The 21,663-nt window shown below is 35.7% G+C and overlaps 1 protein-coding gene across 15 annotated transcripts in view; it reads right to left on the reverse strand.

Moving 5' to 3' along the window:
- Nucleotides 1–298: 298 nt before the first annotated feature.
- The window catches only part of METTL8 (methyltransferase like 8), a 30,220-nt gene continuing 8,855 nt past the window's right edge, over nt 299–21,663 (reverse strand). For 11 of the 15 annotated variants that reach the window (XR_005257501.1, XR_005257495.1, XR_005257497.1 and 8 more), the window contains 11 exons: nt 21,572–21,663; nt 16,358–16,749; nt 15,737–15,786; nt 13,175–13,238; nt 12,703–12,842; nt 10,734–10,840; nt 10,571–10,636; nt 9,620–9,862; nt 5,824–5,934; nt 4,888–5,012; nt 299–420 (listed from right to left, as the gene is read on the reverse strand). Coding sequence is in view for 1 of the 15 variants with exons in the window: in XM_038141763.1 (XP_037997691.1) it covers nt 9,675–9,862; nt 10,571–10,636; nt 10,734–10,840; nt 12,703–12,842; nt 13,175–13,238; nt 15,737–15,786; nt 16,358–16,749; nt 21,572–21,663 (1,099 nt within the window). In the remaining 14 variants the exon portion in view is untranslated. Of the gene's footprint in view, nt 421–4,887; nt 5,013–5,823; nt 5,935–9,532; nt 9,863–10,570; nt 10,637–10,733; nt 10,841–12,702; nt 12,843–13,174; nt 13,239–15,736; nt 15,787–16,357; nt 16,750–21,571 lie in introns of those variants that run through there. The other 4 variants (XR_005257496.1, XR_005257498.1, XR_005257505.1 and 1 more) reach the window with 4 other exon arrangements.

Consider the following 21,663-nt stretch of genomic DNA (forward strand, 5'->3'; position numbering starts at 1 on the left):
CATACATGTATACATATATACGTACATGTATGTATATATATAATTTCAGCCTGTTAGGCTTATCTTTGGCAATAACTGTTTTGTGGTGGTTTTGCTTTGTTTTGTTTTTAAAAGAGGGAGTACTGACACTCTTGGAGAGATAGAAAAAGTTGCTCTAGGCTACCCTGGGGAAAGTTTGCACGTTCATTGCTGATCTCACCAAACAAGGTGGGCATGAAAACCAAGAGGCCTGGAATTGTCATTGTTCATGTAGTTACACCTGGATATAGATGCATGTTTATGTTAAACATTTTATTTATTCACTTTAAGATTACAACCAGTAATACTTACATAATGTATACTTAAAATATCTAATACTTACTTACAGTCCACTTGAGAGTCTCCAAAAGCGTTATTAAGATAAATCAGAAGGTAGTGTAGCTGGAAACAAGAATATAAAAATGATATAAAGTATCACAAGCATACATATACCATACCTCTACTAAAAAAAATTGCTGGTAACACACCAGATAAGACTGCTGTATTCTTGATCTCATATAGTAATGGAAAGTCCACCAGAAAAAACACTTAGCTAGTATTTGCCTGCATTACCTTCAGCTATCTGTGACTTCCAAAGAGTGTCATGTTTGCTTTCTTTTTTAATCAGATTGACTAATTTAGAAAAAGGAGAATGAGCAATTGGAAAAACATGGAAGCCAAAAGCATAATATAAGTTTAGATTATATTGCTTTACTGGTATTTCCTTAGAATCACATAGCGTTGTGCAAAGTCTTTTGGTAATGAAATAACACAATGTCTGTGAAATGTAAAAACATAGGAAAACATAAATATGCATTTTTATTTTCTGACAATGCATTAAAAAAAGCCATTTTTTCCCTTATTGGTTTTTTTTTCTATCTTCACAAACATTGTTATTTTGGACTTCAAAGGTCTTTTAAGGATAGGCATACTTTCTCACAGTAATTTTCTCAAGTATTTGAGAGAAAAACAACAAATATGAATATGTCTTAAGGGTTTTATTAAAAATCCCTTACCTTAATCATGCTTATCTGGTTGGTTAGTAAGTTTCATAAAATTTATTACCCACTACAGAATTTATTAGGATAAAAATTCTGAATATCCTAAACAAAAATATAAACACATATGTGAGCAAACCAAATTTTAGCCCTTAAACAAAGTAAGAGTAGTGAACAAAGTATTTTTATTTTAATGTTTGCAATTTTATTTTTACAGGTAGTATTAGGCCCTGTCATGGATTAACCCCAGCCAACAACTAAGCACCACCAAGCCATTCACTCACTTCACTCTGGTGGAGTGGGGGAGAGTGATGAGGGTAAGAGCAAGAGAAGTCATGGGTTGAAATAAGGACAGTTCCATAGGTAAAGCCAAAGCTGTGCACGCAAGCAAAGCTAAAGAATGAATTCCTTCACCACCTCCCACGGGCCAGCAGCTGCTCAGCCATCTCCAGGACAGCCAGAGCTCCACCACATGCAATGGTGACTTGAAGACAAACACTGTCACCCCAAATGTCCCTCCCTCCCTTCTGTTTTCCTCAGATTTATATGCTGAGCATGACACTACATGGTTTGTAACATCCCTTTGGTCAGTTGGTGTCAGCTGTGCTGTCCCGTCCTACATCCCTGTGCAACCCCAGCCTTCTCACTGGTGAAGCAGTGCAAGAAGCAGGAAGGCCTTGATACTGTGCAAGTGCAGCTCAGCAATAGCAAAAACATCTCTATATAACCAAACTGTTTTTAGCACAAATCTAAAACATAGCACCATACCAGCCACTGTGAAGAAAATTAACTCTACTCCAACCAAAACCAAAGCACTTGCCATTAATTTGGATTCCAACTGTGAGCAACTAGTCAATATCTTGAAGAAGCTCTATAGACTTTGAGAGTCTTCTGGACTTTAACTGACATAAATGACATTGGAAATTTGGGTCAGAGATTCAAAGATTTTTTTTTTGTTGTTCAGATTAAACCCTGAGGCCTTTTACTAACATTGTTTCTAAGTAAAATAAATATTTACTGTTTCTGATATTCTGCCTCCAGGCAATTGATGCAAGAAGAAGAGTGTGATTTAGTAGCTTGTTAAATATCTTAAGTGATATAATAATACTGGCATTTTTTGTAGACTGTGTATCATGCAGCTTCCTTTTCCATCTGCTTCCTTTTGCTATTAAAATAAGTACATGTAAAAGAAAAATAAACTAAACCCAAGGTTCTTGTTGATTGCATTGATTCCTCATAAACTTTGGTAAAATAAAATGTAGACTTACTGCCAGGATGGTTTTGTTTTTCTTTCTTTGTATAAGCTAGCTCTGACTGTTTCTAATTTAAGAAGCAGATCTTATTTCAGAGTTTGGTAACTATCACTGAGGATTGATTCAATTCACTAATATTCACTCTTGAATAAAAAGATGACATTTTTATCTAAAATAAGATAATGACTGTTTGTCATAATTTATATGTCAGAGGAAGTCACGGTCCACAACCATGACAGCTTTTTCATATCACCTTTTCTTAACACAAACATCTCTGGTTGTTAGATCGCAAAAATTCAGAAGGGATTAAATGAATGATTTTGAACAGCATTGTGTGTCATCTTTGGGTTTAGCTCAGCCCACGTGTAAACAGGCTTAGCATTGTCATTGAGAATTGCACCCGTTTATGCCAGGGATTAACATGCCAGCGTCTCTCTCTGTGAAATCAGAGCTCCATGCTAAAAATGCAGCTTCTCGCTACTGTTATTTTCTTTTCATTTTAAGTAAATGCACGTTTAACTACAGGCTGCACTGGTAGTTTGCAGGGACGGAGATTAAACCTGAAGTAAGCACAGAAGACTCAACTCTGCTCCACTTCAGAGTGAAAATTGTTTCTCTGAGGGATTGTCACCCACATGCAAGTGCTGGAGTGCAAATCTTTTCCTTGAAATGCCTCACACTGCCTTTTCACTTCTCCACCCACTACTCTTTCTCATGCTCTCACTGTTGAGTGTAATAGATGTCATTGGAAGCTAAGCTGCCCGATTCCTCAGAACAACATCTGACTACTGTGCTTAGTAGGGAATGTAGAAAACAGAGCCATTAAAAATGGCAAAGCCTTTCCTAGTGTAAAATAAAAGACTTCTGGTAGGTTTGGATTCTCTAAGCCCATCTGCTAAATGCTACACTGCACAACAACCCTTTTATTCAAGTTGAAAGATGCACTCCTCCATTTAAAGAGCACTTGTTATATCAGAAGGAAATGGAGGCTAGAGTGTGCCTGACACGAAGGAAAGAAAAAATTGCTTTGTAGTGAAACCCTCAAAACCAGCCACTATCAACCAAGCATAATTAATTAACTGTAACTCTTATAGCAAACCAACTACTCTCATTCTTTGGCCTTTGGCTTGTCCACGTGCCAGTTTACAGTTGGGAGTGACAGGGAAGCGTGGCAAGACTGTTGTGTCTCTCCCGCTCTCTCAGGAACTGTACTGAATTTGTCATTCCATATAAAATACTAAGTGCTGCATGATTGCTACCGGAGCACAAGTTGTCATGCCAATTATTACGTTCTCTATTTTTCTCCATTTTCCCCCTCTATCTTTTCTTAGTTTGGTAACTGTGTCTACCAGACCCATTTTGTATTCAGGAGTATTCTTCAGCTCTACTGTTGAGCTGAATGTTGAGCAATGTTAGGATCTCACAAAAGGTAATGAGAAAAGTTTTAGGATTGTTATTTCTTTGTTTCTTTGGTTTTTTAATTGAAGCATTTAAAAATCTTGAACAGTAAATATGCAACATTTCCCATTCACACATAAAAAAATGAAAATGGAAAAATCAAATACAACCAGTTTTTGGTAACTGACCAATCTTTTAGCCTTGTGAACATTGTGACTCCTTGTTTTAATAGGGCATGGTGATAAATACATGCAATGAAAGTTTGTTGCCTGCCAACTTGACTAATTTATCTTGGTTTTTTGTATCGTGTAAAGGTATAAATTAAACCTTCTCAATACTAAAACAAAACATTACATGCCATTCTCACCCTATCATTCAATTCCCAAAGCTGTTTTCATATGAAAATTCCTAGAGACTGAAAAAAACATGAAAAAACTTCACTATCTATTTTTGCTGCATCTTTTTCTTCTCGCTGAACATGACACACTACAGAGAAAAATATACATTGGATTTATGCGGTAGCTATAGAGCATTCCATTTTTACATCATACTTAAAAATTTTAACATTTTGGTTGTTTTTATAACTAGGAGTATACACCAAGTCTGGTTTTTTAATTAATTTAAAATTTCATTTAGTATCAAAACACAGGAATACCTGGATTATTTTTATCTAATTATTTATCAAATTGTATATGTCATCTGTGGGTTGTAGCCTTATTAAGCTAATTCACCCGCTTCCTTAATCTTTTGAGTTCCCTTCAAAATTGTAGCAACCCAATCAATAAAATCTCCTCTGAAAATGCAACTATCTTGTTGCTAACTCCTTTTTCACAGCAACAATTGACAAGATAGCTTTAGCTAACATTAAGTATACAAAGCTTCAAAACACGGATATTAGCTTTAATATTCTTGACATACATTATACCTCAAATAAGCAAAATTTTCAGGCTCTTGGATAAGTGCTCCTCTGCAACCATAAGTATTTTAAAAAAACAAAACATATTCCATCTCTAAATTGCTGTGATCCCAGATGAAGCCTATTCTGCTATTTTTTTAAGTTTTATTTCTAGTTTATACAAATTCATTATGAGTTCTGTTGAACAGATGCAAGTATAACAGAAACTGATATTGGGAGGTTCTTCACTGTGATAATCTGCAGATATTGTCTTGATTTAAATGGGACATCATCAGAACACATGGAGTAAATTTAATTGTTCTACCTTGATTGCAGACAATCAGGATACAGACACTTCTGTTATTCTCTGGCATTTGCTTCCCAGGAGGTTAGGAATGTAGCTTCTGTCACTATAGGGTTCTACTTGAAAGAAGGTAAAAACATTTTTCCCTAAGGAGAAAGAAAAAGCAGGTGTATCACACACTTGCCCGCACTGTTGAAAACATGTGCATAGCACATACAAACTACAGCAAATGAAACATTCAATCTTTTTAATATATTGAAATGCATTTTGCACATATGGATGAAAGAGAAAACCTGTAATATTCCACTAAGATGTGAAAATACATTACCATTTGGGAGAATAAAAACTTCTAAGATAGGTCTTTCTACCTCCAGTCCTGTACTGATTGCTTTGCTTACCCAGATTTCACCCTATTTTTGTGACGAATAGTCCCCTTTCTCTTCTTGCCTCCTCTATTTTTTAATTTAAATAATTTAATTAATTAATTTTGTTTCATTCATTTCTAGGCCCAAGGTCCTCACCCTGCCCTACTGTATCCTGTTACAAATCTTCTCCATAAACTGTGTCCACAGTGTCCTGTTCCTCAGTTCCCTGTTCTGCATGTCATTTTTCTCAGTCCCTTTATCCAAGACTGTTGCCTGCCCACTTGACTAAGGTTGGAAACACTCCCTCTCTTGCCTGCCTTTTAGCTGCATCTTCATATTTCTCCCCTCTTGCATGTATGGATGGCTCTTGCTTTCAAATCAGGCAAGTTCTCCTTTTAGTTGCTTGGTACTAGCAAGAGGTGAAGGATGGTCTCTCAACAGAGAAGTTTCCTTCTCAGCTCAAAGCCCAGTCCAGGCATGACCTGCGTGCCAGGAGGCACAGGTGAAAAGGAGAACCTGCTAAGATGCCCATGGCAACCCATGTAGTTCTTACTGACTACATACAAAGTGCAACCGCATATGGGAGACTTACCTTGTCCAAATCCTGGATGATTCTCAAGAGAAGGGGAACCGGCACATAACTGATGTCAAAACACCCCCATGTCCAATCCTTGTTCCAAATGTGGAGAGAAGTTTATATACACTGAAATGCAAAGTGAACTGTATTATTAACAATAGCAGCGTTTAATATTTTTGCAACATATATACATGTTTTATTTCCAAGGTTGTTCAACCACCCTTTATGAAGATGCTCTATGAGAAGAAATGGTTTATATATGAACTATTATCACAGACAATATACCCGTATTCAAGGACAGGTTGCGTGGGACTTTGAGCAACCTGGTCTAGTGGAAGGTGTCCCTGCCTGCAGCAGAGGGGTTGGAACTAGATGATCTTTAAGGTTCCTTCCAACCCAAACCATTCTATGATTCTCTGACACTTGACTTAAAATGATTAAAAAATACAGCCACCACCACTATACATAATTTAGCATCTTTACATTTCATTGCATTCACACAAAAAGAAAAAGCAATCTGTACAGAAGGAAATAAATCTCGCTTTTTTCAGTTCTAACAATAATGCAGACAGCAAATTTTACTGCAAAAGTTGTGTATATAGCTCCTTGGGAAACTGCTCAGTTGTCCACTACACATAGGAAAAAGAGGAAGCAAACTATCTGTCAGCAGATCAAAGAGCAAACCGGAACAGTGAGTAAAGTTCACACCACAAATGAAAATGAAGTACCAGAATTTATGTAAAGTGATTTCCACCACTGTTTATTACAAATTCTGGGTTGATTGCTGTAACTTTTTAGCCGTTCTTAACTAGCAGAATCAGGAGACTAGCTGTGCAGTTTCCAAGACAATAAACTTTTCCCTAGTGTTCCTAGAGTTCTACTCAGCATGGTGAGTTTCCTCATCATGGCTGCATTTGGCTGTCCTCTTCAGATTCGATGGATTTCTGAATGTGGCACAAGCACCTGCCTTCATTTTGCTAAGAAAAAGGCTTTTTTTTTTTTTTAATATGAGCCAATTGTTATTGACTAGATAGTTCAAAATTAGCATAAGAAAAATGTTGGTCACTTTCTTTACTTTTTAACTGCCTCACACTTGCTTAAAAACTAAGCAAGGTCTAAACCAGTAAGTACCACGTATATGTGGGCTAAAAATACATAGTAGTCATAAAGCAAGCCAAAGCCAATGAAACCAAAGCTCAGTTCTAGCAACACTACCTTTCTCTAATTGCCATTAGGAAGCCATGCTTGAAACAACCAAAAAGAACTCTACAAAAAATTAAAGAAAATGTGCAACTATAAATTAAAATGTTTTGTATTTTTACAATGTGTATAAATTTATTTTAGGAACACATCTGATTAAAGAATCAACTCCATATGTCAAAAGTGAAACTGAAGTGCATTCTTCTATATTAATAAACTAGTTTTTCTTTCCTCCAGAAATTAACAATAAGTCATTTAAAACTGCCTTTCCTATATAGATGTTTGCATCTCTTTTTCTTCTTCTATTTCAGTAGTCTTTCTTGCTTAATACAGATAATTTGGAGGCGTTTTAAAAATATGTCTTTGATTAAGCTTTTTGAAAACTGAAATGTCATAAAGCCAAAATACAGAAAGTGCTACTTAGATTAAAAAGTTCTTATTGGGAATTATGCCTTTTCCCACATCCCCTTCTGTGAATCTTACAACTGTTCAGACAGTGGATATTCTACACTTAAAATAGTAGCTGATCTTATTACTTCCAAATCAGGCACTATTATTCTAAAAGAGGCAGCCAACACTTGTAGTGTAAATTGTGGAAGAGAAACAGTTGATTTTGCTTAAGGCCATTCCAAATTCAGGGTTTGTTTTTTGTGATGTCACACTTTTGTTTAACAAACAACATAGCATATTAAAATCTTGCCAGAATCAATATATCCTAGTGAGTGCCAGAGCAAACATTACATTAGCCTCTACAAATGGAAAATTTACATCACACACATTAATAAGACTGCACAATGCTCAAGAACTTATCATCATCACTTCCCTGGAAAATTCTACAAGTGAAAATGATTTGTGCTAGCTAAGAGCTATGCATACTCAGAAGTCACAATTAATAAAACTAAGTAGCAACATATTTAAAATATAAGGAGACATTTATTTATATTTTCCATGAGGATGCTACAATCTCTTAGGGTTTTAGGAAACACAGCTGTGTTTTAACCTTTGATTTATGCTACGAGAGTTTTATTGCAGGTTACAGTAATGCTATTGCTAACCAAAGTTTCCTAAGCCTCTTAATTCATAAAACAGTATCTTCCTCTAATGGGAGTTTCAAATATATCAAAAATGTAGAATCAGACCCCTTATCGCACCTCATTCTTGAAATACATCTGGGTTAAAGGGGATGAAGATATTTGGCATCCCTGTTTAGACAATTTAGGGTTTTCTTCCTAGAAGACCATCAGTCTTCCTTAGCTTAGCAACTAACAACTTGCAAAAACATCAACAGGCTGGGCTGTCAGCTGTGACATGTTTACCCTTCAGACTAAAACAAAAGCAACAAAAGGACTTTGAGTGTCACTGTATTAATATTAATGGCACTCAAAACTATATGTTATAGATTACATGCATCCCACACCCTTGTTTAAATAAAGAGATTTATTTTATTCACCTTTTTCTTGTTCTCTCCTTGTGGCAAAGTGATTTAAAGTTACATTTAAATAGCAAAGTGGCACGGTGGAATCTTTAAATACAAGCTCAACAGCCTCAGGATCATGTTCTACATTTGAAAACAGTGCTTGCAGTTCACTTTTCTTCTTAAAAGAATTTGAAGTACTGAAGGACAGGACTAGTCCTGTCCTTTACTGTAGCCCCACACAGTCAATAAAAAACACTGTGTTTCTTCTTTCTAATATAGAATCCCTAAGAAAGCAACTTCTTTTTGTAAACAACAAAAATATCTCAGCTGACAGATAGATTACCATTCTAGTGTGATTACATTACCCCATAACACTATTAATAAAATGTACTTAGGACTACTGGTTTTGCTCCTCCCTCTAGTGTACCTAACTTATCGTAAAAATATTTGTATTTATCCAGACAACTATCCAATATTAACTATTTGGTTTCAGAACTGTTTTGGCATTTTGGTAATGCTTTTCTACATGGAACATGTTCAGTTTACAACCTAGAGCATTTAAATGTAATGCATTCTATTTGAATTTGGCATGTTCCTTAGGAGTATGCAGACGAAAAATGGACACAGCATAAAAGATCAGTCAGGACAAAAATCACTGAGTAATCTGATATGTATACATATCACATGCATTTAGTGTGATATGTACTACAGCTACATGCAAACCAGAAAAAGATTTTTGTCTTCATTATTTATGCACCAAGAAATTTCCCTCCGAAGAGGAAATACAGTTGTAAGACACAGTGGTTGAAAAGGATGAGACTCAGAAATTAACACAGTGCAGCCTGTAGTAATAGTGAGAACAGATACTCTGTTTCTCTAAATCTCGGAAACAATTATGCTTCAGACTAAGCTTTTTACACACCATGAATTTCAACAGGAATTAGGTATATACTTATTGACTATTCATATTCAAGGGAGTAAAATATTTCCTGGTCACAGTTATGAAAAGATTATTGCATATAAAGCAGAAGTCAGAAATAGCCTTTATTTCCACCCAGATTTTTCTTACACATATGAAATTACAAAGAAAAGAAAGTCAGATAAAGGTTTTGAGGTCAATGCATTTATTGAACTTTTTATACTTTTCAGTGACTAACACAACATTTACACATACTTAAATGAAAATAGACATACTTAAACTTGCTTCAGTTTCTGAAGTTCAATTCTGTACTGCATTTCTGGAGTAAAATTATTTACAAGGGTGCCTTTTGGTGCTTTCTCCAGGATTATTCAGAGATAGCAATGGCTTCTGGAATTTGCTTTGAATCCAAACTCGCTGCATTTTCACTTTTTTCTTTCTGTTTACTTGTAATCGCCGATCAATTAAATTCTGTACTTCACTTAATCCAGCCAAGGTGAACATGTTCCATACCTCTTCTATTTTTTCATATGAAGAATTATTGCAATTTAAAAAAAAAAAAAAGTCATTTGTAGAACGTAGTAATTACCAACCTGTAGTTCAACCAAAGACGGAAGTAAATCTGTTTGGCAATTTGGAAGCTAAAGGACACTGCCTGTAATAAGGCTTTTGTTAGAAATTCATTTTCACAGCTCTTGATTTATATTGCAGTAAAAATTGTCATGTTGAGGCCCAAACTACATTAGTTATTACCCACAGCATCCACAGATACCCTCTCTTCACAAGGTTCGAGATGCCATAGTTGAGCAAACAAATGCATGCCATTTGGCCACTGTTCACGTATTATCAAGATAAAGCTACTTCCCCTGACAAATGACGATCCAGACTTTTATGCCATATATAGCTACAGACTCTCCTTCCAAGCATGTTTACCTCAATTTTAACAGAGAAATCATGTGCATGGTTAAATAATAAAATATGACCATACGATTACACACAGGATATTTAAAGAGAAATTTCCAGTGATGTCTGTAAGCAACCTTGCAGGACCCCAAATGCAACATGTATGCACACAAAGGAAATTATTTCCTTACAACAGTTAGCTTTGGGCTTTTTAAAAGCAGAGAATTTTTTAAAAAGCCAATAAAACCTTCTTTAAATTTATGTTTTAGACGGGCTTTCTGAGAAACACTCAACCCATTCTATGAAACTGTAACATTCCATACCTTTGGTAAAGAAATATACTCTGGTTCCATCTCCTCTTACATAAAAATTTTCTGACAAGCAACGACCTAAGAAATTAGAGCAGTAATGAAAAAGGACATGTCACTTTTTTTCCCCAGAAAGAGCTAAAATGAACAGTGAAATACAAAACCATTCAGGAATTACCTTCTTTAAAACGAAGTTGAGCTGTATCGTATCTTCCGTAGTCTCGAAATAACAACATTCCTCCAGGCTTCAGCAGCTTAGCCAACCTATTTACAACCCTTTGCATCCTTAGAGAATGGATGAGATGCTGGTGAAGTTTGCAAACATAAGCAACCAAGTTTGCTGCCACAGACCAAAAAGGCAGCACCACCTAAGAGTTAGAGACTGTTCGGGACAGTGGTTGTGCACAGAATTATAGCCTTGCCCATATAAACAGAAGTCTTGCACACACAGAAGAAGTGTATGTGCACAAAAAGTGAAAGTGCTTTGAGAAATTTCATCCAGCAGAAGTAAAAGACATTATTACCCAGCTTGAAGAAGTTTAATACTTCCAATTCTGCAACCAAATTTTAGAGGTGCCTTCTAGCATAATTGAAGTATGTTAAAAATTGACTACAAGAGTAGCAATTACCAAAAACTAAACACAACAGCCTAGAGAGAAATTACTAAGTAACAATTTTCTGAATATAAATGTGTCCCTCTCACATGTATTTTCCATCTTTTCAAAGTACGTAAGTTCTGCACGATGATTCCCTTGGTTTTCATTTCCCACTTTCAAAGTTTTCAGAAAAAAATGCATACTGAGCAAGATGAATCTGGATCACATTTTTCTTTATGAACTCATTTTAATTCTATGAGATGGCAGTAATGACTAAGGCATCTTTGGAAAGTGGGTCTCAAAACTCAGACAATTACATGATAATCTTTGTGTGTGTATACACACACATGTACAGAAAAGCATCCATGTCAGCCCTGGGGGAAAAACATCCAACCCAAACCAAAATTGACAACCCACCCCCCCCTCAAAAAAAAAAAAAAAAAACCAATGAAAAATCCCCCAAAACAAAAAGAAAACAAACAAAACAGAAAATCAACCACAAAAACCTCAAGTGTATTCTTAAGAGACTAATAGGAAAAGATCCACAGAAATTCTGACAGAACATCTGATCACTGCTTCTACAGGCACAATGACTGAATGAATCGCTGTTGTCCAAATTCTTTCCGGCAGCATCGCTGGAGTTATGGAGATCTAAAGTCTCCTGACTGAACTGTTTTTGAAACCTGGACCCTGGCTTTGTGTGACTTGTGCTCATGTCTGAATAAACAGAAAGGAGAAATATCCTATACAGGGAAGGTTTTCCAGTATAAAGCTAATCACTAGTAGCAGGGAAACAGTTCTCAGACCTAGACAAATACTGTTCTGTACACCAAGCCCACTTTAATTACATTCTTGAAGTAATAAATGTATTATCACACAAACAGCATGTATTTCCCTTCATATAACCTAGTTAGAGTCAAGAAGTTTAACTTACATGCCCTCTTTTACATTTTTCGCATTTAAAAAGGTCATGTTCACAATCAGCCAACCTTAACAGTCATAAAATTTGGTTCATTAGACATCAAGAGGCATTAGCAAAGGCTAACAGTACTCAACACCATACATGAAAATTAGATCGAATGTTCATAATTCAAATGAGTTACAAAATTATAGATGCATTTTAGTTTAAAAGATCTGCATGTAAGCATTTGAATGTGGCTAAATCAGCAATCTAAGTCTACATCAACATATTGGTAAGGTGTTAAATCACGAATGTTTGGTTTTGATCACTAAAAATAACTACCTTCTAGAAGATTATCAGTCTGGTTTTATAATTTGCCTTTTTTTGAATCTGTCACTTCTAGTAGAGAAGTACTTAGTTACAATATATCCCTTGTATTTTGATGGAGATTGGAGACTGACTAATTATAATTAGCCTGATCAGCTTTTCTCTTGAAGTCTGAAAATGGTAAACAGCATTTAAAATACCTTATATATGCTGTAGCTTATTAAATAACATGAAAGATTAATCATCCTCTTTTGCTATTATTGAAAACCTTCAGTTAAAAAAGAGATTTAACCCATTTGCTTTGCCCTTTAGTCTTCATTTACCTGTCAGGATGAATAGTAGAGAGCACAAAGACAAGGAGAATGACATCCAGGATCTCATCTGGAAAAGGATAGGGTAAAGCATCATCACACACATCATGAACAAAGGCAGAACACCAGGCTGAATTGTAGGACGAATGTGACTGTAAGGAAAAAGATGAAAAGAGGCACAGAGAGAACAGTAGTAGTTAATACGTTTACTGTGACTCAAGAAACATTTTTTCTTCAATTATTCTGCATTGTAAAACATCTCATATAAAAGGCTATTCTGTCTGGTATCTTACTCAAGCTGAGAAGCAAGCTCACTGATGGTATTCATTCCTCTCTGCATACAGTATGACTTTGTTCTTTGGAATATTGAAAACTTCAGTTAAAAGTTGTCAAAGCCATCACATTCTTTTTCATGAAGATGGCTTCCTGGCAGCCTCCTGAATTACAGGCTTGTAAGGTACTCTAAAGCGAGTGCATGAATTACCTTTACCAGATCCACTGCTCCTGAAGCAAAATCACAACAGTATAGAAAGGTTCCAGGTGTATTGCTAGGAAAACAAAACCAACATCAGTTAGAAAATTATTAATGTATAAGATGAAAGTCTACATCAGTGTTCATGAAACTTCAGAGGGTTCTCTGGGGTTCTCCACGGGTTTGATCAAGCATGCTTTATTGATGTCTAGCAGATGGAAAGCCACATAGGTTGTAATGAACCAGTAGGGCAGACAAATTCATAAGAATACCAACAGACAGCTAGTACAAAAAGAATTATAGCCTTGTCTGTGAGGAAGCAAAAAGGAAAAGAAAAAAGGTCACAGAGGGCTGTCAGAACTGATGACAATGTCCTGGTGCTGTAATGCATAAATGCACATTAATAGGTCACATTTTCTTACAGGAGCACTGCATTGTTAGCCCATGCATGCAGTTTAGTTAGCAATATGATTTGGGCAGGGATGGAGAGTTGCAAAAGTCATCCAGTTCTGTAGAAGTTTGGGGTTCCATTTATCACCTTCTGTTCTTTTGATTTGATTAAGCATTGTTGGTTATTGTACTCCATTATCTCCCTTGTTTTCCAGCTAGGATGAGTAAGAATTTCCTGTAGCACTGTTTTCCCTTCTCTTCCCATCCAAGATTCAGCCAGCTGCAGATTTCCTTGTACCATTCATCAGATACTAGTAATTCTAGGGAGAAGTTTTTTTACCTCTGAAGGATAAACTGAGAAAGCTACTCAAAACCCACTAAGAGATGACCTCATGATCAACTCATGATCAATTTAAATAATTAAAAATATATTTAAGCTTTTGGTTAGATGGCTTCTTTAGAAGGGAGTCAATAAACTGCCAGTGCCTGTAAGATCTCACAGTATACACAGCTAAGCTAGTGACTTCTGAAGGCTCAACAGGAGAATGCTTCTGGAACAAAATATACTTTATGCTTGTTTGGTTTGCTGAACAAAACCTTTATCAGCTCTGTGACCACCATGATAAGTGATGAATTTACATATTTGTTATGAATGACGACAAGCAGCCAGGCTTTGGACCCAGTCAGTCCCTTGGGAAAGATTAAGCTGATTACCTAACAGACTTGTTAGAATGTTGGGGGTTTCTTTTATTTTTTTTTAGAGCAGAATAGGAATTATGTAAAAAGTCCACTTAAGACAAAGACATGGCTTGATCTGGATGGTGTTTTCATGACAAACTGTATTAAAAAGCACTAACCTAAATTTTAAGGGAGGCAGGGGGAAGAGGTTTAAGAGTTACATTACTAAGTTTAGTGATACTTTCTTTTGTAGCCCGGGTACACTTGCTTGACACTGGCTTGTTTTTACATGCATATAATTATATGCATATAGATATCTTATTTTATATGCATGTAACTGCCAGAATGGCAATTTTTATATTAATAAATTCAGAGTAAAGCCAACTGTTCTCTAATGTCAAGCCTGCTTAAAGATAAGAGATCTTTCCATTAGGTCATATACAAGACAAACAAGCAAGTTGTTCAATCTATCAACCAATGTGATTGACTGAAGGATTTACACATGAATAGAGATCTCCAGGAAAAATACCTAACGAGCAGATTCTTAATTATCAGAAATGCCAATCTATGACTAATGCCTCCTGTGAGGAAAACACAAAAGTTTGTCTCATCTTTTTCAACACAGCCACATGATATCTTTTCCTATATAGGCTTCCTTTCAAAGTTTTCATATGAAACCAGGCTCTCCTTTCACTACATGCTGTCTAAAGCAAAGCATTTGCTGTGGGATGAAGATGCATTGCTAACACAAGTTTCATGTATGACCCTGGTGCACCACCTAATTCCTCCTGCTGCGTTTCCATATCTGCAAAATGGAGAATTTTGTATAATGGTGATACTAGCAATCAGAATTCATTGATAGAATATCTAATTGAGTTGTTCTTAAGCTCTTAAAGGCATAAATAAAAAGAAATCTATTTCAATCCTTGAAATATACATAGCGTTTCCAATAAAACCTTCCTGCCTACATGGATGGGAGGACAAGCTGTCATAACAGATTTTTCTAAAACTGGAAGCTAAGTGGATTAAGATATTCTAATGAATTAAGTAATGTGACACAGGACTTGTGCCTTGACACTAAAACCACAAGTAACGTGACAAATATACCAGCCAATTCAGAAAAAATAGAACTTCTTTCTAGTAGATCACATGCCATTATCTATGGTCTCTATAATTTTGGCCTTTTGAAGAGATACCTGGTAGCTTTACATGATCTATAAGACAAGAGAATATTTCACCTGCCTGAGATGAACTACAGGAACTCAGCCTGAATGCACCCAAAGACAAATTTTGTCAGCAAATATGATCCCCCAAGACCAGGGTGGAGCAATATGAGGAGTATCCTATACTGATGCCACCAATATTATCTGTGGTTTGACACACTAAGAATCTTAGGGCTGTAAAATGGTTCACTCAATGCTTCCTGCAGCACTGATCCAGCACCAACATTTGGTGTTATGAAGATATGAATATAACATTCATATTTGGAAATCCAACACAATTTACCATAGAACTTTCAGAATAGGAAAGACACTGTTTCCAGCTCCACAACCAACCTAAAATCAGAAGAGAAAGATAAAGTTAAAATAAATAAGCAAATAACATCTTTTTTTTTGGTTTTTTTGTCTTAAATTAGTTGGCCAGTAGAACCCATTAGACTTGAAGGTATGTTGGACAGAAAAGGTATAATCAGCTAATACCACAATTCTCAAATAATTTACATGATCACATTTCTCCCCAACGTCTTTCTGAAGCTAAAAGAGAATCAGTCTCTCAAACTGCATAAGAAAATGCAATACTCTTGTCCAATTTCACCATTTGGCAAGAATGTAGCAAGTACTTGCACTTTGAGACAAAGCACTTAAACTCACACCTGTCCTTAGGAATAAGAAACCTGACTTCCAATGAAAATGGAATCTGACCATCTAGCCCTATTCTGATTTGGAAAAAACTGAAAAGGGAAAACCAAGTCTAGATTTAGGTTTCTCTGAAAGTTTCTGCCATAAATGAATGTAGTAGGTAAAATTCCAAAGGCTTGCTTTCTTGATACTTAGTAAGGGTCTTTATAAGATTTTTGAGTAATTACATGAAGTTCTGTAGATGGGCAGAACATTTGCAGTGCATTACCTCTAATATTCGGTAAGTGGCATCGGAGCCAGGGAAGGATTCTACCTTGCCAAGTTCTTCTCCACACTTTTTATCTTGAGGATTGGCAGTAAGAGCTTTTACTTCATTTTTATTATATACATATCCTTGTACAGCAGTAGAACCAGATCCATAATTTTTTTCCCGGTATTTTTCTTCTTCTTCAAACATTCCATTTTTGAGTGAAAAACTGTTGTCATTATTTATTTTTGTGTGTTCCAAAGATATTTTTTCTGTTTTGAACTCTTGTCTCCTTTTTTCTGGAAGAATTTCTGGAAACTCCAGAAACAGCCAATTGCGATCCTTGAAAAAGTTATTTTTATGTGTCTTGTAAAATTCATTCCAATATTTACTGGCTTCTCTCTCATATTTATCTGAAATTAAAACAGAAGAAAATCTTGGTGAATATGAGCTTAGCTAGAAAATACTCTAAAGCAACATATAATTTGGACCTCAAAATATACAGTTTAAAAATTCATAGTTCTACACATTGTACATTTAAATTAAAACACATTAATTTTGTGCCTCACCTTAACTTGTGCTCAAAATAACTCCTATGAAGGTTTAATTAGATTTCATGACACTAAGGAAGGGGTTGACAGGCTTACAGCATATTTTTAAAAGTGTAGTGACATCATAGAACAGCACCACCAAAATACACAATCTGAAGATTCTTAGACAGGCTTTCATGTCTCAAATTATAAAAACAACGCATCTTTTCAATTATTTAAGAACTAGTAAATTGAAATTCTTTCATGCTTTATGAAATTCTATAATCAATTGCACATTTGTTGGTACCTCATCACCTATCAAAAAAAAAACCAAAAAACCTCCCGTTCTGTGAACTGGACTGATAAATGCTACTGCATAGCAAATAGACAGTAATTCACACTTAAGCATTCAACAATACAGAAGGAACATACTTGCTTTCTTATTTTCAAAACACTTCATAGTCTTACAACAGACTTTTGTGTTCACTTTTAATTCACAAAACATTCTAACTGAGTGTCAGAATGTCAGAAAGTAGGACTGGTAGGGATTTCACACAGGGAATTCATATCACTTCTCCACAAACATCTGTCCAACTTATTCTTAAAATACTGCCTTTCACATACAACTTTCTTCACTAATATATTACAGTCCTTAATTTTCTACACAGTTAGAAACCTTTTCCACTGTCTACCTAAGAACTTCCATCTTGCAATTAGGTCGAGCAATTCTTGTCCCAGCTAGGGATCAAGCAGACAAAGCAAAGATTACTCTCTTTTCTCTTTGCAACACCTATTTACATATTTCAAGTATTTTACTATGCCTCCATAACAATCTCTTTTCTAGATTGTCTAAAACTCTTTTCTTTTTTATTTTTAGACTTCTGATAATTTCAATTTTTCCTCTCTAGATTCTCTCCAATTGATTTACTACTTTTGGGCGTTGTATTCTGCCAAAGGCATTATCATTGCAGAGCAAAAGGAGTATTTCATGAGGCTTCCAGGTTGTACTCCTGTTTATAACTCCCAGCTTGCCATTTTGAAACAGCGTGACACTGCTGATTCAGCTAGTGATTCACCACAACTCTCAGATCTTCTGCAAAATGACTACCAAGCCAATTGTTCCAAAACCTAGTTTGTTTTTTTTCTCAAGGAATTATTTTGAAGCAAAGAAATCTGCACTAATTTTAGCAAATTTATATATTTCAGATAATTTTTTCAGCATTTGTACAGATGTTTCTGAATCTTAATCCTGTCCTTCACTATACTTAAAACACATTTTCACTTAAGATCATCTTCAAGTCTCTAATTTCCTGAGGTCACTTATGAAAATACCAAGCAGAACGGGACACAGAATAAAACACTCCTCTGGCCAGCACAGCCTTCCATTCTGAAAGGATCTCTCTAGGCATTCATTTACCCAAAAGCAGTTTCATTAGCTCTCACTTGCCTAACTTGCTTATGAAAATGTCAAGTAAAGCAAGTCAGAAGCCTGACTAAGGATAAACTTCAGGACATCTGCTGCTTTTTCCTTATCCCCAGGGCTTGTAACCTTCTCCAAGAAGAAAATAAGCTTGATTTTACATGATTTATTCTTGAAAAAATATTTGTTGGCCAGTATTTATCTCCTTTGTTCTTCTGAACCCAATGTCTGCAAGCTCTGGATGTACCCTTCCAGTATTTTTCCAGGAACTAAAACCAATTATCTGACTTCTTTCTTTCCCACCCCCTTTTTAAAAAAGCAAATATTCTCTTTTCTGCTTTTCCACTCATCCATGTACTCTATGGATGTACTTTGTAACCTGCTCTTTCTCACTTCAAGAACAAAATCTTTCCTCCTCCTCACTAGCACTAATTGTGCTAGCCACTGGACTGGAGCTAGCTAACCCTTTCAAAGGAAGGCTGATAAAAAGATAAGAATTACAGCTTTTCAATGTCTCTTTTGTTGATGGTTTTCTCTTCCTTATGCCTCCCAAGTACCAAACAAATTTTTTTTCTTGTTTTTTGCCCCTTATTTCCAAAGCATTTGCAGAACTATCTTGCCACCCCTGACATCTCTTGCTGCAGGACTGTACCTCATATAATGTGCTGCCTTTCCTATTTTGTTCTCAGTCACACCAACACATTAATTCTTTTAATATAAATGTACAGAGTAAATGTACAGTGCAGTTCTACTGCTCTCTTTAAATCTTAACATATTATTTTCTAAATTGCTACAGCTTTTCAGAGGTAAACAAGGCTGAGAATTATCATTAGAGGCACAGACAGGCAGTGGGAAGTGGTAAGGAGGTGGCAGAATGCCTTGTCTTAGAAATCTGCATAACGTTTTCAAATTAACATTTAATATATCCAATTGTATTATTAAAGGGCAGGACCCAGCCCTGTAATTGTAATTATACAGGCCTGTTCTATATTAAAAGTTCAGAGTTGACTGAGGTCATATATATATCAGATTTCCATAGGTTAAGTTGCACATTTATAGATTGCTCAGCTTCAGTATAAAAACCAAAACCTTTCTAGTCAAAAGATTCTTTAATTATTATCACCCCTTGCTATAGTCACCATTTTCCTACAAGTCTGTTCAGAGCCTTTGTACTTAAATTCACATCAAGTTTTCCAGATTTCAGAACTGAAGGAAAGAAATAGCTAAAGTCAGCCTTTCAAACTGTATTAGTATGGAATGACATGGGTTCAAAGTGAAGGAACATTTTACTTTGCGTTGTTGCACTGGTCATTCCTGCATCTCTGTATAATAACATGCATGCAGTATTATCAAATTTTTATTTGATTTTGTGTATTTAATTAGCCTACCCGCAAAATATTCCAAAGCATGTAAAAATTACATAACTTAAAAACATAAGCATCCAAGAAAAAAAACCAAAACAAAAAAAAACCCAACCAAAAAAAAAAAAAAAACCAAACCAAAACAACAACCACCAAAAAAAAACCCACCAAAAACTCCCCAAAAAAACAAAGGAAAAAACAAGAAAACACCCACCAACCAACCAACAACAACAACCAAAAAACAACAACAAACAAACCGCATTAAAAAAAAAAAAAAACAAAAAAAAAAACAAAAACAAAAAAACCTTTTCTTTGTCAATCAGTTTTTCTCCATAAAAGGATCTTCAACTGCTAGCAAGCATTCCTGAGAAGAAATTGCACATGCTCATATGTAAATCAAATTCCTAAAGGTAGTATAATGAGTTCATTCAGTTTCACTGCTCTTGCTTTAAAAAGGCACACCAGAGCTCTTCTACTTCAGTAATAGAATAGAATTGTTGAAATCTGTCATTTTTCCCTTTACTGTAGTTTTCAAGGCCCCAAAATAACCTGCTCATTAGCCTTGGTCTAGTTCATTGTTTACACAAATAGGCCAAAATGTACTTCCATTTGCAGAATGAAGCTGAAGCTTTCTGAAGGAACACTATCAGCAATGCTCACCTATTCAAATTCTAAACAGAGGGGCATTCATAGGAAATGTCCTTGGATTCTCGTGTTTCACGGCAATAGCCAAATGCCTGATTATTCTATTTCTCACTAGCACAAACTAACTTCTAATTGATTGTAGACGAGGAATGCAAGGTTCCATGAGCACACAGTCACACAGCTTACTTTTTAATTATGAGCTCTTCTTCAGCTTTTTATACAAATTAAGATATTAGATGTAATTTTTGAAAAACAAACATTGTCCTCCTGTATGTAGATAAAGAATGTGAGAGGTAAGAGACAGGCAGGCTGACAATCTCAGAGTATTCAAGGTGATGAAGGGCACACAGTGCAAGGCACATTCTCAGATAATTCAAATAAACTCCAACATATGCCTTAGTTACCCCAAGGAACAGGATCATAACGACACTATCTGGCAGATTCAGGACATGCTAAGTAAACTGAGGCACATATATCCAAGTAACCACTTTCAGAATATCCTTCTAACAGAACAACAAATGAAGAATCCAGTCTTCTCTGCTACTATCAAGTTGATATTCCAGCTTTAGCATTCATAACTACCTGAGAATTTAGTCTATGGTTTAGTTTGCCAGTTTGAAACCAGAGCTATCACTCTTCAAAAATCCAGAATACATTAAATTTCCTTCTGAAAACAGGCACAAAACTCCTTAATTCCTTAGAGAGCAGACCATGCAGGATGTATTGGAACACCTTCCACACAAAGTGAACACATGGATTCCTGAAGCACTCCCAGCTCAGCCTGGCAAAGGCAGCAAGCTGGGACCAGCTGGGACCACTGCAACTTTCATGGCATTTAACAGAAATACAGTGCAATGAACAAACACAAGCTCTCTAAATAGTTCCCAAATCACTGAAAAGCATTTGAATATTGTACATGGGAATCTTCATCCCCAGCACCCTAGCTGATTGCAAATTCATTCTCTTTGATTCTGTAAAAGCCTTGTGTAGTAGGAGTTGTATTCTGGAGGGCTGCAAAATGGGTCAGAACAACTGCACCATAGTGATGCACGTGTTCTACATAGAGTCTACTGCCACCCTAATTGTAAAACTGTTCAAATAAGAGACTGTTTTTCAGGAAAAACCACTGTGAGATCTTTTGAGGTAATAAAGGAAAAAAAAAATTAAAAATTTAGACAAAAGAATGTAGAAATAAAAAGAGTGTTCCTGAATTCTACAAATCTTCAAATGTTTTAATAAAGAGCATTAAAAATTTTTTATACCATTTGAAATTTGTTACCTTGGTCTTCCGATTGAACTTTCACAAGAGAATTCTCTTCTGCTTTTCTCTTGGCATTCTCCTCTTCTTCTTGTGACCATTGCATGTGGTCC

Source organism: Motacilla alba, chromosome 7 (assembly GCF_015832195.1).
Source record: "Motacilla alba alba isolate MOTALB_02 chromosome 7, Motacilla_alba_V1.0_pri, whole genome shotgun sequence".
Classification (NCBI taxonomy): domain Eukaryota; kingdom Metazoa; phylum Chordata; class Aves; order Passeriformes; family Motacillidae; genus Motacilla; species Motacilla alba.